This window comes from Chinchilla lanigera, unplaced genomic scaffold (assembly GCF_000276665.1).
Source record: "Chinchilla lanigera isolate Chin_1 unplaced genomic scaffold, ChiLan1.0 scaffold00210, whole genome shotgun sequence".
NCBI lineage: Eukaryota > Metazoa > Chordata > Mammalia > Rodentia > Chinchillidae > Chinchilla > Chinchilla lanigera.
This window is the reverse complement of record NW_004955611.1, coordinates 147708-167201: the sequence shown is the minus strand read 5'-3', so window position 1 is coordinate 167201 and position 19494 is coordinate 147708. Positions and strand designations below refer to the sequence as shown.

General features: G+C 39.0%; 1 protein-coding gene across 3 annotated transcripts in view; it reads left to right on the top strand.

The window, feature by feature from the left end:
* The window catches only part of LOC102016119 (protocadherin alpha-C2), a 203784-nt gene extending 189942 nt beyond the window's left edge, over positions 1–13842 (top strand). For all 3 annotated transcript variants that reach the window (XM_005414945.2, XM_005414943.2, XM_005414941.1), the window contains exon 4: positions 11143–13842. In XM_005414945.2, coding sequence (XP_005415002.1) covers positions 11143–11453 — 311 coding nt within the window. In that variant the 3' untranslated portion in view covers positions 11454–13842. The remainder of the gene's footprint in view (positions 1–11142) is intronic.
* The last annotated feature ends 5652 nt before the right edge of the window (positions 13843–19494 follow it).

Sequence of the window (19494 nt, the reverse complement as noted above, 5' to 3'; positions counted from 1 at the left end):
TTTTTTTAGAGCCGTTTTAGGTTCACAGCAAAGTGAAGCAGAAAACCCAGTCCCCTGCCAACACAGCTTCTCCTACCCTTGATGTCCTGGCCCAGAATGGTTATAAAGTTTCATTGACAAATAATTGTCGCCCAAAGCCCATAGTTTACGTGGAATTTACATATTTTCTCAAATTACTTTTTATTTACATAATCAATGTATAAATGCTTTTTCTGTTTATTCAGAAATATCCAGGTTTTCAAAAAGTAAAATAGAATGCTACATGTATTAGTGTATAGCGTGTGTGTGTCTGACAAACACTTTTCTAAGTCAGTCTATACAGATCTGCCTCATTCTTTAATAAGAGAATAGTACTGTGTTGTATGCCTGTATTTTATTTATTTAGTTTCCTATTGATTTCTTTGTTTTTTGGGTTTTTTTTTTTGTGGTACTGGGGATCAAACTCACGACCTTGCACTTGCTAGGCAGGTGCTTATACCACTGAGCTATATCCCCAGCCCCGATTTCTTTGTTTTTTAAACATGAAACACATTCATATATATGTATCTTGTGGACTTCTAGTATTTATGTAAGATGAATTTTCAGAAGTGGGATTGCCAAATCATAGGGTATGAAAATAACAAATTGGCATTCTCTTATCTGTAATTAGATTATACTTGTTACGTACTTCTCTCTGAGAGAGGGGAGAGGAGAGAATGTACTGGCAAATAATAATAATAATATCCAAAATGTATTTGACACTTAAGCCATGTGCCACTTAAACAGGTACTGTCTCCAGAAAATTCAGTGCCATTGTAAAGTCAGTTTCTCAGTCTTTTCCTTACAGCTATTGTTATATTTACTCATTTACTTGTTTTTTCCTCCCATTACAGTATATCTCTTCAAGAATAGGGTATCTGACCTAATATCATTCATCTCGTATCTCTAATTCTTAGCATGTCTAATTTATTATAATAAGTTTAGTTGAATGAATAACAAGGCACCTAGGAGGTGCTGTTATCTCCAATTTAAGATGGAGAAAGAATAAGCCAGTGTTAACCAAACAATATAGTAAAAAATAGTAGAAAACAGAGTGTTAGTGCTGATGTTTGAATCCAGGGTTTCTGATATGCAGTCCAGTGTACTTCCCACTGTGTCTAAGCTGCCTCCTCCAGAGGGCTCTGGAGAACAGCTCCCTCCCTAGCAAGCATTTTTATGCTGGAAAACTTCAGAGCTAGAAGTCCTCAGTGACCCCTGGGAGGAGCAAAGCCTGATAGGAGGGGAGTCCCTGGAAGAAAGAGGGTCCTTGGAAACACTGCATCCAGAAACAGGTCTCCAGTGGGGGAGTTGGGTTCCTAGATGAGAACTGCATAGCAGTGGTGCCCATCTCTTAGTCCAGTTTCTGCATCACAGTCACTGTTCACAGCAGCCACAATTCCAGTAGGTGGGTATTGTTATTTTTGTATTATGTATGATAGCATGGGTACTGAGAGGCCAAGGGCCTTGCTCAAGGTTGCATGACAAATACTTTGGGAAGCTGAGATTCTAGTTCAAAATTTGTGTGAGCCTAGAACCTACATTCTCAGCATTCTGTCTCTCCCAGGATACAAAAGATGGCTGAACAGGGGGAGAGTTTGAGAAGAGGCTATAAAGGGAAATTGCCCCTTCTACATCCTAGGGGACCTTAGCAACCAAGAAATAAGGTAGATAAAACTGTGTCCCTGAGCCCTGCTGTGCTGTGGGGATCATGGGAAGAAGGAATGTGATTGTTTTCTAAAACTGTCCATGGAGACCTCAGAAGGCTTGAGCCGCTCCAGTGTTTGAATCTGGGTTTGCAGCACATGATGTCTCTATACTTTTAACCTAGAAATGGTAGTTATTTTGGGCACAAAGAGCTGTGGCTTTAAAAATATGCCAAATGTATTTGTCTCTTCCGCTCCAAGATTACTGAAAATTAGCCCAGCTGTGGCTTGAGGCGCCAAACAGCCAGATAATCTTCCAGATCAGCTCATCCTACCCAAGAAAGTGAAACACTCAAGAGTAGCAGCTGCAGGGGCTCTGGGGAGTAGTATGGGATCAGTGTCCCACTTGTCAAGCCTGACTTCCAGTCACCTGCACAGACCTTCCCAAGTCACTCTAGGGATGAGGTCAGAATGCCAGGCCTGTGAATAGAGCTCAGTTCTGTCTACTCCTCTCCCCTCCCCTCAAGGTTTTACAAGAGCTTAGGGGGGAAAAGGGAAAGGAAAAGTTTGATTATTGGGCCAAGGAGGCAGTGCAAGAATAATTTCTCAGTTTGATTATCAAATCTCTGATTCAGCAAATCATCTTGCTGCACTTTACTCTTTCAGATTTCTTATGTGTAAAATTTAGATGATTTAGATAGATTAAATATATTAATTATAAAAAATTAATATTAAATTTAAGTAAATAGATATGCTTGTGAGAAATGCTCAGTAAACTGCCAGACTCATGATAAGCAATCAGAAGTCCTTAAATAAATGAGTGAATCTTTTGCTGCTCCTATCTTCTGAGAAGTAAAATTTAATGAGGTTTCACTTTTGCCACACACTGTATTATATGCACTCTGTGAAGGACAATTACATTGAGTAACAACACTCTGAGACAGCTGCTGTTATCTCCCTATATAAACATCACATAATCTACCTGAAGTAGTTGGGATTAAACCTCTGTATTAGGATTACAGAACCTAAAGTTTTACAGAATACAAGGAGTGCACTTTTACATTCTCTTCTTTCTATGGAAAATTCTGAAAAACACTGAAGGACTAAGAAGCAGCAGGGAAATGGGTAGTACAGGTGGTTTTTGCTTTCTTCTTCTCTCTGTGATCCTGGACAGGATTTGGGTTTCAGATCAAGATGCTTTTGTTTTGTTGGCCTTAATTACAAGGTTACCTTTGCCTGATTCTTAAAAGATTGGGAAGGGGCGGAGCTCACAAGTCGCTGGCTAGCAGGTGGGGAGGGAGCTGTAGATGTTTTACAACCTGATCTTTTCCAGGTTTGACAGTGGTTGGGTTTTGCCTTTCGTTAGGCTGAGCTGTATAATTCTATGATCTGCTAAAATGTGGAAGAGAGACGAGAGAAAGAGAGACAAAGCTAGAGACACAGTTGATGTGGTTGCTGAAAGCCGGAAGGCGGAAAGAAAACCAGCTGCTGCGAAGAATGCAGTGGTTGGCTGCGGTAGCAGAGGTGACAAAGAGGAGGAGGCAGAGTGCAGAAATCCTCAGGATGTTCACTTGCAAATCCAGGATCTGCAGAGCCTTCCCTGCCCTGACTTCTTCCCTGAGCAGTCGGGCCAGAGAATAAGCGATCTAGGGGAGCTGACTGACCCGGAAGCGGCTGTAATCATTTAATAGCCTCTGCTGTCTGCACTGACTTAGCGGTAGGCAGGCTCCAGAGTGCTGTCTGGCAAGATAGTCCCTGGCTTTAATCAAAATGATGGGTTTTCTGGAAGCTCTTTATTAGCCTTAGCACTGAAATCCCAGAAACAGTAACAAAGGGATGAATGAGGAGCGAAGGGGCGGGGCTGAAACCTGGAGGCTAGGTTTGATGTTCCCGACTCTTTTTCCTCAGCATCAACACCCTCCCCTTCCACTTCTTTCTACTGATTCTAGCGTAGAAGCCTTGTCTGTCTCCTATATGGTAAAAAAACAGATAATAACCATACCAATTGCTGTACTTGTATTATGTTTTAGGATATTTCAAAGAACCTAGACACACAGCTTAGGTCCTGGAATGTGTCTCATAGCCAGATTCTATGATCTGCTAAATAGCAAAAGTGAGAGGGAAACAAAGGTAGACAGCTAGAGACAAATAAAATTTGAGACCCAGGTTCCACCAGTTAGTAACTATGTGATCACTGGTCCTCAATCCCTTCATCTATAAAATAGGAGTAGATGTTAGCAAAAATGTATTTTGTAAGGTTCTTGGGAGGACCCAAAATGAGAAATTCTTATAAGTCAGAAAACCTCATCCCAGTCTTAGTAATTGTCCAGAACAGTTCAGAATGATTTATGGTGAGATTTACAAGCCTGGCATTTTCTGCAAAATCTACAGGCCCTTCCCTGGCATTTGATTTTGCAGTCATTCCTAGTCCCTGAGTTTATAAACTCAGACAGCCAGGCTTAATTTAGCATGAAAGAGGAAAGTTGGAAATTTTGCCAAATTATCCCTGGATAGTGCCTAAGGTGGACAGCTAATTCCAGAAGACAGTTTTTTAGAGTAAAAGATGAATATAGATTTTTTTTTTGTGGTACTAGAAAAAAAGTTATATTGTTCTGATTTTTAAATGCATTCCCTATACTTTGTGAAGAAATTTGCCAGCATTACCAAAGAAAACAAAGCAAACAAAAGGTCACTTATTATAATTATGATAGTACTCTATTAAAACTTTTAAATTCTGGCTGGGCATGGTGGTGTATGCCTATGATCTCAGCTACATGGGAGATTAGAGCATGAGAATTGCAAGCTGAAGGCCAACCTGAGCAATTTAGTGAGACCCTGTCTCAAAATAAAATAAAAAGGGCCAAGGAGTGATGGCAGTGGTAGAGTACCCCTGGATTCAATCACCAGTACAGGCAAAAAAAAATTCATAAAAATTCTGTGAAGTTGTAGTCTGAATATTTAGAAAGGCCTCTGCCTGAAGATTCAGACTCTCAGCAGCTTGATGTCTGTCTTAAATCTCTTCTAGGCTGTACTAGCAAATAGGGCCACTCATTTCAGTTTTGACTACATCTCAGTCTTGTCTGGGTGAGGGTGAGGTAGATCCTTGAGAAGAGTGGGGTGTGTGAGAGGTCCCGGGAGGAAGGAAGGAGGAAGCAGTGAAAGAAGAAAGATTTTCTAGATTGACTGTTTGCTGGGTGCGGCCTCCCACTGCGGTTTGGAACACAAATGGTGCATCTTCCCTTCTCCTTTTCTTCAAAAGGTAGATTTTTTTTTTTTTTTGTGGTACTAGAAAAAAAGTTATATTGTTCTGATTTTTAAATGTATTCCCTATACTTTGTCCTTGAATCTGCCCCATCCCGTAGCATGGTATTCCACAGCCACGCCAGCCAAGGATCTTCAGTATCCTTAGCCAAAAGGAATTTAGATGAGGAGGTCAGCAAGTGCTGTTTGTCGATCCTTAAGCTACTCTTTCACCTGAGTGAGTCACAACTGAGATGCTAAGGAGCCCTCAGAGATGTTTTGCTTATATAACAGCTAGAGCAGGTTGGGCACACTGTCCGTGAGGAACTGGAGAAATCATACTTTGTTCTGTTCTGTAGAAGCTAAACATGTGGAGGATGCACCTGAATAGATCTCTGTTGGTTTCTTAGAGTTGAGGCTGCATCAGAGAGAACCAAGGCAAAGGCAGGGGAAGCTCTATGACATGTTAAAAGCCGCTGATTAACTCCTGGCATTCCTGCTATGAGGGGCTCTCCTGGCCAATGGACATGGCCATTCATGTCCTTTGATCCCTAAAATGAAGGTAGCTCTGAGCTCTGTATCTGGATGATAGCCCTGAGGCCTTGGGGGGAGTCCTCAGTATGGCTGGGAACATTTTCCTTCCTGGTCTTTTGTAAGAGCAATAAAAGGACTGTGGAATGATGCTGAAACCGAGTTCTAGGCACCAAATCAGAGGCTTTTAAACATTTTAAAAACATTTCTTGTCTTTGTCTCACTCTCTCAGGGACAGAGCCTGTATTTGAAAGGCTAACGTAAATTCTGGATGATCTCACTTGCAGATTTGATTATTTTAGATGGATAAGAGAAATTAGTCTTCGCCTCTGATGAAAAATGTCTATTGACCTATTCCCACAGTGCTCTAGCGTTAGATCTGCCAGGAGAAGCGTGGTGTGAGGGTAGAGGTCTGAGGGAGAGAAGAATCTCTTATTCCCACTCCTTACTGCTTGCTGAAGATTTGCAGTATTCTTATCTGGTTCTGTTAGCCCCAAGAGCTGTGCCATATATAGTTAGCCATATGTGATACCATTTGTGGAGCTCATACATTGTGCTGAAGATTAGGTTTAGCACTTTACATGCATTACCTCATTGTCTTTTGGGCTCTAAAAGTGTTCTTGAGTTTTAGGATGAAAGCCTTAGTTCTGGAGGTCCCAGCAGACCAGGCCCTGTCACTGGTCCGAAAGTGCCAATCAAGGAGACTAGCAGTGGTGAAGAGCAGAAAAAGAGCTTTAATTGGAGTGGCCACATTAGGAAGGACAAATTAAAAAGCTTTAAGATCTGCCTTTATAGAGGTTTCCTCGAAAAGGGGAGCAAAGGCAGGGTTTGGGGGTTTGCATAGCTGGGAATCGAGTTTACATTGTGAGGGTGGGGTTTTGTATAGCTGGAAGAGTACTTAATCCTGCTCAACCTGTGGTTTTAGGACTAGTTCTGCAGGGTTGCTTCAGAGATGTTTTTATGTCTTGGGGAAACCCGGCTCCTGTGAAATGATTGCTTCTGCTTAGTGGGGGTGAACTCATCATGGAATGATCTGTGTATAGAGGCTCTGCTGAAATCCAAGGGGACTGCAAGTTTAGGACAATGACAGCAGATTTCTACGTGCTTCTCCAAGGGGTCTGCAACAGGACTTCGTAAAAGGTGGCAATTTAATGTCCCTATGAATCTTGAAAATCCTTATTTACTCTTGAAGTCCTCAGTCTTGAAAAAGGATAGATTAGATAAATTTAGGGTTAACAAACTGCATTACCAGTTTTTAGAAACATTCTTTAGGTGATTAACATGCCTTCATGCACAGCTGAACAGGGATCTGACCCAAAGTCTTAAGGTAATAAAGGAGACAGATATAAAATGAAGGCAGAGATGCCAAGCTTTCTTGTCTGATTTCTAGTCTTTTCTCTTGTTCATTGGGCACCTACAGGCCCAGCTTCTAAGTCCACATGATAAAACATTGTAAAATGCTTGTACAAATGTAAAATGCTTAGTACAAACATGTACTAAGAAAAAAAGGAAAAAAAGTGTATTAGTCAGCTTTCCCATTGCTGGATAAATTACCCAAGCCCACAACTTAGAGGAGGAGGGGCTTGATTGACTCTCGGTCTCAGAGGTTCAGTCCATGATCAGCTGGTTCCAGGGTGGGAATATCATAACAGAAGGGCGTGGTGGGATAACACTGCCTAGTTCGTGGTAGGCTGGAAATAGAGCAGGGGAACAGTGCCAGCAGGCAAGGACGAGGGAACCAGACATAGCAAAGCCAGGCCTCTGTGTCCTGCGCAGACACACCCAGGAGTGTATTTCACCAACCTGGATTTGTTGTCCAGCAGTGGTGAACCCAAGGTACATGTTATTTGTTTTTCTCTTAAGACAAAAGATGTTCATGTAGAGTTTTTTTTTTTTTTCTAAATTAATACCTCAGTATTCAGATTTCCAAATAGAAACAACATTTATTGCAGAGATTGGCACTTTGCAATAAATAAGTGGGTTTTGGGTTGCAGCTTGGGCACTTGTCTCTAAAAGGTTTGCCTACAGTGCTCTCACAACCGTACTTTTGTTCACTTGGCCAACAAGTATTTGTACACCTGTATGGGCCAGGACTTGTGCTAGGCACTGCTTATACACTTGTGAGTAAACAGATATATTTCTTGCCTCTGAGGACCTTACAGTGATAGGTATTCACACTCCTAGCAGCTTGATGTCTGCCTTAAATTCTCTTCTGTGGTGTATTAGTGAATAGGCCACTCATTTCAGTTTTGACTACATCTCAGTCTTGTCTGTGTGAGCGTGAGGTAGGTCCTTGAGGAGAGTGGGGACATGTGAGGGGTCCCAAGAAAGGGCTACTGCTTGGCTAGGATGGTCACAAAATGCTTCTCCAGGAAGGTTACATTTAAGCACAGGCTTAAAGAATGAGGAGTCATGCTATGAATGGAGGAGAGATCATTCAAGACAAAAGAAAATTATATGGATAAAATACTTGAGGCAAAACAATTCCCAGGGGTGTTTGAGGAACTGAAAGAAGGTCTGTATGGCTGGAATATAATGGTAGGAGGAAGATTTAGAGATTTGGAGAATGAAACACATTAGATTACTAAAAGGACTTGTATATATATATTTTTTTAAATTTAGGATTTAAAGTTGTTTTAAAAATTAGCTTTGCTTACAGGGAAATTTCAGGCTATTGGCAGAAGACAACCTGAGAGGTGATCAGTAGGTGCCTTCAGACTTCGCAGGGACACGTGGAAGTGCTGTTCCTGAACCACAGCCTCTGGTGCCTTTGTTAGTTTCTTGGGTAATCAGCTTCTCAGCACCTAAACAAAAAGTACTGTGGGTTCTCTAAATGGCAACAATGTAGTTCAAAATTTGAACCTGGATTTGTTGTCCAGTCATGGTTACCCTCCTGCTGAAATAAAAACCACTATTGAATAAGCTGTTTGAAAAAACATTTTAAAAAGCTTGTGTGTATGTGTGTGTGTGTGTGTAGTTTTGTTTTTTCTCTTAAGGCAATAGTAAGCTTTTGAGTAATTTTAAACAAGAGAGTGATTAAATCTGATTTCTATTTTTAAAGAATTTTACTGTATGTAAGCTGTACTTCCATGTTTGAAAAGGGTGCAAGACTTTTTAAGTAATAAAGATGACTCTATCCCCTTATAGAAGATTAGAAGCAAAAGAAGAAGCAGACTTAACAAGGTGGGAGGCATTGCTGTAGTTTTTTTTTAAATAAGAGAATGATGTCCTGAAAAAGGGTAAAATTGGAGAGAAGGGGACATATTTAGGAGGCAGAGATGGTAAGGCATTACAAATGCAGAATGAAGAATAACAAAACATGAAGACTAGTTCTGAATTTCCAGGCTTGTACAGTGGGGTAAGTGGCATATCATTTACTGATTCTAGAAAGATTTCAGAAAGGATGGATGAGAGGAACCAAGAATTTCATTTCAGATTCCTTCCATTTGAGATTTCTGTGAAACTTCCAAATAGGAACACCAGGTAGACAGTTGAATACATAAAATTGGAACAAAGAGTGATACAAGGTTTAAATATAAATCTGTGTCCCAGCTCAGGGGTGGTACACATATGTGATCCCAGCATTCTGGGAGGCTGAGACAGTAGGATTGCAAGTTTAAACCCACCCTGGGGAATTTAGTGACTTAGTGAGACTCTGTCTCAAAATAAAAACAAATTTTAAAAAGGACTGAGAATATAGTTCACTGCAAAGGCCCTGGGTTCAATGAATGAATGAATGAATCAGTCAAGCAAATCTGTGTTCCACCAACATATTTAGGTGATGTATGAACTCACAAACTTACTTCACATCACACAAGGGAGGAGTAGAGACAAATGACAGAAGAGAGTCTAAGGGCCAAACTCAATAAAGGTCTAATGTTTTGGTGATGAGGGTCCAGCGAGAAGACTGATGCACAGTAGGCAGAACGGTTAGGAGAATGATTTGACTTAGGGGCAGGAACCAGAAGATGCCTCCCCCAAATATAGAGACTTATTGAGCTGAAAGCAAGTACAGGAACTCTCTCTGCCCTCTCTTTCTGTTTGCCTAAAAGCAGAGCACAGATTTACAAAGATGCAGTAAAAGTTACCCCCATAGATCCCCTCCCCTACACACCTTCTAACACGGAGAATGAAAATTAACAACTTTGCACTCCACCTGGAGATGGGACCAGAGGACTGGACAGGAGCAACCTTTACTAACTAGTCTTTATCAGCCATTGATCTGTCTTGGCCCAAGGTGCTGCCCCCAGGGGCTCACAGGTTTTTCCTTTGTCTTGTCTGTCACTTCCCTAAACATTTACTCTTCTTTGTTGCAGATGCTATAGGCTGGATTCAAAGCCACATCTCTGAGAACTCCTCATTTCCTGGGTGTCTCTTATGTATATGAAATATACATGTTAATAATTTCTGTTTGTTTTCTTGTTAATTTGTCTTTTAGAACAGAGGTCCGGCCCGATTAAGAACCTATGAGTATTATTCCTCTGCTATGTAACAAAGAACTCATAAAAATAAGTATTTCAAGAAAGAAATGCCAAATGCTTCTGAGCAGTTCAATAAGATGAGTTATACTATGTCACCGCTGGTTTTGGAAATAATGTAGTGAACTTGATGTGAGAAATGTTCAAAATGTAGGGCTTATGGACAACAAGTTAGGAGATTGAGAAGTGATAAGAACGAAGGAAATTGAAATAGCAGATGTAGATGATTCTAAACTGAAGCTGAACAGAAATGGTTTATTTGGCAGAACTTCTCACATATCCACCAAAGGAACAGTGTTATGTGCATAGACACTGCTGTGAGGTCAGAGGTCTCCAGTGTCACAGATGCTGGGAACGTTTTGCCCACAGACACCATCAGTCTTCCTCTCTTCCTCTCACTTCTCTGCTAGAAACCATGGGGGTACTATATGGTTTACCTGCCAGCTAGACTCTTGAGGAAATCTTGCATTGAAAAATCTCTGTGGATACATAGTTTTTCCCCAAGGGTTGTTGCAAATTTCACCTCTTCTTTGGAATTCTCCTTGAGTAAAAGTATTAACTTTCTTTTCTGAACCCCCACACTATGTGTACATTTTTTATTGCATGTTTTGGATTGACTTATAATCATTTGAGGGTCCCAACTACACTGTGTCTAGGGAAGGGATTTGCTTTGAAAGTAAGATTGGCTGCAGATGCTTCAATCAAACAAATAGGCCCAATTTACAATAGGATTCCAGCCTTTTGTGCTGTACAGAATTTCTCTATCCCTCACTTCTTCCCATCTTTCTTCCATTCCATTCCATCCCTGCCCGAGATTGTTACAGTAGAATTAAGATTAAACAGATCACTCAGCTGCTGTGTCTGTGTTTGAACACAGCAGGAGTCAAAATACATTTGTAGCCAGTTCTCTCCAGTCTGTGCACTAAAAGCCATGTTTTCTGTTTTAACCCAGTAAACTTCCTGTCCCATTCCCAGGTGGGATAATAACAGCTGTATTATTTAGGAAATTCTTCATAAAGACTCAGTGATAAGTTACTAGGAAGCTAGATTTCTAGATATGCTGGTGAGAAAATCTGTCCTGCTTCTTTCCAAACACTGGCCTTTTCCTCAGGTTTAAAGAAATGACTCATGATTTCTTGGGGAACTGACTTTCTGGGGAGCTTCTGCTGTACTCTAGCACAAAGTGAGCATGTGTTTACTTTATTACTGACTTGTGATGTTATGTCTTTCAGAACCAGAGGCAGGAGAGGTGTCCCCTCCAGTCGGTGCTGGTGTTAACAGCAATAGCTGGACCTTTAAGTACGGACCAGGCAACCCCAAACAATCCGGGCCCGGTGAGTTGCCAGACAAATTCATTATCCCAGGATCTCCTGCAATCATCTCCATCCGGCAGGAGCCTACTAACAGCCAAATTGACAAAAGTGACTTCATAACTTTCGGCAAAAAGGAAGAGACCAAGAAAAAGAAGAAAAAGAAGAAGGGTAACAAGACCCAGGAGAAAAAGGAGAAAGGGAACAGCACGACTGACAACAGTGACCAGTGAGGTCATCGAACAGAAACAAGCCACTTAGCCAGTTTTTGTAATAATGGCAAATTTCTCCCATGTAGCAACTCCCTGCTCCTTTCTCCTATTGACATGAGTCCTATTAGAGACCTCAGAAATCTGCAGAAAGTTCCCTGTGTCTGTCTAGATCACATTTAACAGATTTTTGTCTTAAAAGCTTTCCTAAGTCTGGTGTTAACGCTTTCTCTCCGCTCTGGCTTGTTTTCAGAACCTAAAAAGCAGACCCAAGTTTCCTTTCTCCTCCGTCGCAAAGGAGAGGCTTCCCAGTCCCGCCAGTGAGAGGTTGGATTCTCTGCCCTGTGCTTCGGGGATCCTGTCTTGATGACACTTGCAGGGCAGGCTGAAAGGCTTTGAGATTGAGCAGCTTGGGTGTGTATGGCCATTGGGTGAGCATGGCCACCACCGGTACTCAAGTGTCAGATACTGGCTGGTGTGGACCACATTAGACTAGTACACAAGAAAGCCAGGGAAACAGGCAAATAAACAGAAAGAGTTATTATCAACTCGGAGGGGAAATGTGAAACTACAAGAGACCAGACTTTCTAAATCTTACAATTCAAGAAGTGGTGGCCACCTTCTAGCGAACAAAACCACCCTTACTGACAAGGCTTTAGGAGTGCCTAGAGTCTGTTGGCTGTGGTGTCATTTTACTTAAAGCTTCTATTGAAAGTACAAGCCAACAGTTCAGTGTTGAAGAGAGGGCCAGCCAGGGCAACAGAAGCAGATTTAATGTGTTTCCTGTTTATGTCCTTGTGCTCACTTTACTAAAAATTCTTTTGCACACAATGTTTATGAAAAGGCCAGATCCTTTTCCAACAATACATATGCAAAAGCAAAAGGAAAAAAGAAAACCCTAACACCTCACTTTATGCTGTTTGTTGTTTGATAGATCTATTTAAAAAGAAAGTCTATAGCTATAAATCTTTAAACATATGATGAATTCCCCTAAACTCCCCTCAAAAGAGAATCCAGTCTACAGCCATTTAAATGATCATTGCTGCTACAGAAGTGCTTTAAGAGAATTGCCTGAAACATCTGTATTATACCAGCCACCTGCCAATCACAGCTTTACTCTTTCAGGTCACTCTGGGGCTGCCTCTTGCATGTATTAATTACTAAATAAAAGGAACTTTCTCTCTCTTTTCTAAGAAAAATGATGTGCACTTTGAATACACAACTTGTCTGACCAACTCTACCAAGACCCAGAAATTGAAGAAAAATATTGTTTTCTCATACATACAGTGAGCAGACTTTTCAATCCTCTAATTCTGTGACTCGTCTTGGTGTGCTCGCCTACACCTCTGGTTTAGTTTTCCTTTCCTATAACACTCTGAATTGCTAATATTACTAACACCTGTGATGTTACTGGAAATCAATCTCCCATATGTATGCTGTATGCTATTATAAGACTCCTGAAATATACTTACTCTGTGCTTGTGTATGTGAATGTAATGCAGTTATTACCTAGAATGAATTTTAAGCTTTATCGTTGAATGTAATTCCATTAATATTTCCTTTTGTACACCTGTGAAAAAGTGGAATAGTGTTTTTTTAACCATTGTTAATCAGATTTTGTGTATGAAAGACATAGTAAAATTTCTTTCTTAAATCAAGATGCTGGTGATTCAAGGAATTTGATTTATGATCAGCCAAGAGCTCTCTTGCCAAGACTCCTGCTGGTAAGGGAATGGATAAAGCTGTTTTTTCTAGTAACAATTCTGGAAGGAATAGTGACGGTATTCCCTGAGGGTGTACAAGCACAAATTTTACCAATCTGACCTCTTTGAAGTGGCAGAATGCTTTGAAATTGGAATGCTATCTGGAATATCAGCTCTTAGAAAATAATAAAATTTATTGTCATCTTAAATAAGATTTTTAATTTTGTTATGTATAACTTAGAAGTTTGATTATATTACCTATTTAAAAGAATATAAAAAGGGTAGGAGTCTGTTATTTAAAGACATTAAATCTCAAAAAAAAAATCCCTGTCTTGTCTATTTTTAGCTTCATTCTCCCATATTTTGAAGGGTATGTAACTTCGGCTCTGCAAGATTGCATGGGGTAAGACTTGTTGCCAACACATGTGAACCATTGCTACATTGTAGGTTGTGATCATTTTGCCCCACTGAAGCCCATGTAACTGACCTTACGTGCCTTTTGAACTAGGAGAATCGGGCTAATTTATTAATGATGATAATTATAATGTATCTGTACAGCACTTTTTAAATTTGTGAAGTGCTTTCCAATCCATGTTAGTTACTAGTTAATACAGCTGTAAGGATAAAACACATTATGTAGATTCATTTTTAATTGGTGCTATTGGTATTTCCGCTGTTATTGCTAATAAATGGAAAATGGTGGTATGAAAGAAATGGTGGTCATTTATAAGAGTAGGAGAAAACAGAACACTGACTTTTTGTTAGCTATTATTACTGAAGAAAATAGCAGCAGTATGAATCTTATCACTCTCTGGTTATCACCCTGCTTTTTATGTTCATCTCTAAGGCAAAACACCCAATGAATCAATAGTCAAAATCCTCAATATTGCTGGAATAGGTAGCCATGAGGTTGCTAGTACACTATTATGTCTTATCTGATAAGAATAGAAACAAACTAATTTTTATCATTAAAGCCAATCTAATCATATTGTTCATTATTTGTTTATCCCTTGCACTATTCTACATTTGAAAAGTCTAATAATGCTCCAAGAAATTATGTAACTTTTATTGATTACAGAATAAATGTCACCTATTCTATTAAATAAGTTCAGTTCATAGTACATGTTCTTTAACAAATATATTTTATTGTCTTTCTATAGTTAAATTTTTATGAGCATAGGTTTTAGGTGCAATGCTTCTCAACTTGGAGCAAGTCCCCCCCTCCTATCTCCCTAGGGGACATTTTGTCCATGTCTAAAGACGTTTTTGGTTTTCATTATTTGAGGTAGGGGGTAGTATGAGGCATCTAATGGGTGGAGACAAAAGATGTTGCAAACACCTTACAATGCACAGAATAGCCTCCCAGGACAAATACTTTTCCTCATCCACATGCCAAGATTGAGTAACTTTGAGATAGAGTGAATATATAATTTGTTTAGTCCATTTTTAAAATGGAAAGGAGACACCATTAATACCAGATTCAAGGTATAAATGAATTGTCCCAGCTAAGTGGGATACATAAAGACTGTTTATTAAATAAGTTGGTACAGCTCCATCACCAACTAGATGGGGAACCTTAGGCAACATACTGCTGCACTTCTCTCAGTTTTTCAGTCTCAGTGTCCTTATTTCTAAGATAGTGATGATTATAGTACATGCCTCATATATTTGTGGGGAAATTTTATCAAAATAATCTCTAGAAGGTTTTAACATGTTGAACATATCATAGTTCTTGATAAGTAGTTATTGTCAATAATATTTTTCCTTTATTTCTTCACCCTCTTTTTATAGATATAGGTACTTTTCCTACTGATTAAAATGTAAATGAGAGATAGTTAAATAAATCAACTAGTAAATAAATCAGTGAGTAAAATATTTTACTTATTTTTCCACTCTTTCCTCATTCTGGAAGAAGTAAAGTAATTTTCATAACTCTGTATCTATTTCCATCAGTTCTCTTAAGTAGTCAAGTGACCAGTCTGTTTATAACTGTTGCAGCTTAATGTTCAATGATCTGAGAGCCAGAGACCAAAGGCTGAAGCCACTGTGCATGTTTCAATGGATAAATCTCACTTGAGTCTGTGTACAGACTCACTGAGAGAGTTGTCTGCAGCAGCTTCTTTTAGCAGATGGGCAGAACAGGCCTTATACAGCACCAGAACATCTACAGACCTACCTAGAACCCCACTGATAACAAAGGATAATTCGAGTTGCATGTTTCTTAAGGGGCAGGCTTCTTTGTGAGGGTTTCACATACACAGTGTAAGGATTCACTCCTTAGAAGATCTGCAATTGATCTCATTTTCAGGAATGAGACTTCCCAAAGAGTGTCTAAAGTTTTAGCTGTTGGCATTTATACTTCTGGAAAAATTCCAATCTCAGGATCCCACGATAGCGCATTTTACAATTTTAAAATTCAAAACCAAATCCTAAAGTACAAATGTAGCTGACCAAACACTAATTCAACTCTTGTGTTAAATCTAGATTTTAAGACTACCAAAGCATTAAAAGATGTACTAAAATAAGTAAACAAAAACTAAGATATATTTCATCAGGAATTGAAAGTCCCAGGAGTTTCCCCCAGGAAATGGAAGTTGGCTACTCCTTAGCCCCATTTAATCATATTTTCATGTGCTTCCTTTCCTTGTAGAAAAAGTTGATCATCATCTTTCCCACCAAATTGTTTGCTGTTGACTGGCAATATACAACTTAACCAAAATGTCCCCTCTGATTTTGAGTATATACACACACACATACACACACACACACACACACACACACACACACACACACACACGGACAGAAGGCAGGCAGATGTTAGTAAGAGTATGGTGTTGCTGAGCATGATAGTGCATTCCTGTAATCATAGCACTTGGGAGGCTCAGGCAGGAGGACCACTGTGAGTTCGAGGCCAGCCTGGGCTACACATTGAGTTCAAGGCCAGCTTGAACTGCATAGTGAAACCCTATCTCAACAAGACCAAAAAAAAAAAAGATATGGTGCTGTCCTCCCTTTCAAGTTGTGCCCAGAAGTGGTACATAACATGACAGTTATAACCTCAGTTAGGTAAAATGCTTGTGGGTTTGTGTGTTCTCCTGAGGTTGATCCATGGAAAAGTGCCTAGTGAAACATGAAAATCTTAAAAATCTTTTGTACTAAAACAAACACACAAAAACTATGAGTTTGTTTTTGAACTGAAGCTCCTCCAAGACTGTAGAAGTAGATTTACTTCCATACTATGTAGTCTAGTTTGCATATAGAAATGAGGAAATAAAATGAAAGCAGTAGAATGGAGAGATAAGGTGTTGAAAAACACAAAGCACAGCCATTTGTTAGGTTACAGAATTATCACATGACTTGGGGATTATCAATCCACAAAGAACATGAGCAATTCAGACAACCACTCAACCATTAGCTATTCTTAGAGCAGAACTAAAAAAATAATTGACAGGTCATGCATAAACATATAGGAGAACTGATTAAGCAGCTCCTATTTTTATGCTTTGTTATCACCATGGTTATGTAATTGTATGTGATATTGACTTTTTATTATAAAATCAGTTTATGTTGTAATAAATAAAATAATCCAGAGGTGTATTAAGAAAAATAATTCTCTTCATGAGCTCTTTTCAGTTACCCCTCATACAAGTATCCAGTGTTAACATTCAGTTGTGTTTTTCCATGTTTTTTTCTTCATGCACATATTTGTGCTTATCACATACACACAGGTTTGTTTTCTTTGTTTGTTTATTTGATTGCTGTTACTGGCTTTTGAAATAGGGTGTCACTATTTAGCCCAGGTTGGCCTTGAACTTGCAGCAATTTTTGTGCCTCAGCCTCCTGAATGCTGGGATTATAGGCATGTGCCACTATACCTAGCTAGGTTTTTTCTTTTTAGTAAAAACGAAACAATGCTGTAATTGCTTCTCTATCTTTTTTTACCCTGTCTTTTTTTAACTTTAAATAACATCAAGGCTTTTCCAGGTCAACTCTAGGATATTCTTTTAAATTCCTGTGTAAGTTCCGCACAATGACTAGATGGTAAGGCATCTAGCTTCCCCATTATTAATGATATTTGGTTTATACCCAGACTTTTGCTATTAGAACAGAAAAGTAGTACTTGTCTTTAAGGGTAAATTTAGTACCTGAGTTTGATAAACACTGGTGCAGATATGAACTCACAAGGAAGTTTGGAAGGTCATCATACACTTTATGTGGCTTCTACAATAATCACATCCCTCTGTCTGAACACAGACTCATTCTTAGTGCTCCATAGTGAGTTCAGATTCTATATTTAGATGGAAAACAGACCGACATTCACAAAAAGAGGGATTTTTTTAAAAATTTGTCTTCATTTACTTATACAGAATAATTTCCTGGGTGCTCCATTTCACAGAAAGACTTCTCTATTCAATCACAGATTGAGATGCATGTATGAAAGGAGCCTCAAATAAAATTCAAATACTTGCCCAGACCCATGATATTTTAATATCTGATTAAACACTGAGTAGAAAGCATTCTAATTTTCTCCTAGATTATTACATTTTAAACATATGAACTTAATACCTGTGGAACTGATTTCATTTTAAGAAAAATAAATTGCTTATCAAATAATGCCTGAAAGTCATGGATCAAGGCAACCATTCATGTTTTTTAAAGTCTTCATTGCAAAATCATCTGGGTCATAAACTTTGGAAGATCTTTCTCCCTAAATAATTTATACTATTTAGCACCCAACCTAGTCTTTCAAAAATGAATTCCATTCCAGAGTCTTTAGGTTTATTCCATCCTTTATAGCTAACAGCATTCATTTTCCAGGAAAAAAGCACATTTTTCTCCTCAGCTGTAGTAGCTTTGCAGATCACCTTCCTTTTTGTTGTAAGTCTAGGGCCAATTTTCCAATGACCCTCAAGGCTGGGACCTTCATCCTTTCTTTCACAACTTGCTCTGTGGCACAACAAGCTGAAAGCTCAGATCAGATGTCTGGTAAGGCAATTCTCGAGCACTGGTGTGTGGTACACTTGTTTGGGAGTAATAACCAAGCTAGGATGGCAGTGCTAGATCTCACCTGGGGATGAGTATAGGGTGGGGAGGTCTTGTACAAAGTGAGCTGAAATTGGGTAAAGTTAGGATCATTCAGGTACATTCTTTGCATGAAGTAGGAATGATAGGGCCAAAAGAATATAGGGATAAAAATCATTCCCACTGGCAGACAGGTACATTGTAGAATAGATTTTTTGGTTGCAAGTTAAAGAAATCAAATCCATTTAGCTTATGCTAAAAAAAAAAAAAAATGATTTATTATAACGACATGAGTTTGTTTAATTCAAACTAAAAAAATGAGAATGAAGCTAGGCTTCCAGAAGGGAACAAGACTAGTAATTCAAAAGCCAGAATTGTTTTAAAAGTTTATCTTCTATAGTTGTCTTTCTTAATTAGTTTCATTCTTTTCTATCTCTACAGACCAGCTTTCCTCTTTTCTACACCTTCTAAATGTACATTCCCTTGCTTCTAGAGATCCATGAAAACCTAATTTTTGTTTCTAATTCCTAATTCTAAATTCTTCATGGAAAGAAAAGGTGATTGGATGACCTTGAGTCAGGTGGGCACCTATGGTCCCACTAGCCCCTGGGCTAGGGGGCTATGGAACTCTAAAAAGAGAGATCTAATACTTAATAATGACCTCAACAACTTGCTGAAAGCTGTTATTCCCCAGGTGTGTAGTAAACATCAGCATATAGGATTTGGGGAAGTTAGGGCCTAAAGAAATTTATTTAATAATGAGAAAATTTAGTCCTTCCATGTCATATAGCTACAAAATGACAAACAAAGCCATCCTCCTTTACCATGTAGTATAAGGCCAGAGGCTACCAGGAGTGAATGACAATATCATTTTATCTTTGGGAGCCACTAGTATAATTTAGAAAGGCCACGTTAGTTTTATATATATATATTTTTTTCACATTTTATTCAGAATAAAATATCAATATTTAGTTCTTTTTAATGATTCTAAATAGAAAATGGCATTTTAAAAATATACAGAAGTATAGAATTTAGAAAATAGCAAGAAAGTATCTACATTAGACATACATTAAGAGTTTGGAATCAATTCTTCTATTCCTTTTTTGATGCACACATAACTGGTGGTTGAAATTCCCCAATAAATAGCAGCCATCTCCCTTGCCTAAGGTACCAATTAATTGGTAAATTAAGATAAAAGATTGGCATAGAAAGGCAAAAGTAGTAATTTCATCAGTGATAAAGTTGAGTTAGAGGACATAGGTTAGTTTGAGTGCCTAATGTGGTTGTTCAATGAACTCCAGAATTAGCCAGATCTTTCATCACAATATCAGGCAAAAAGA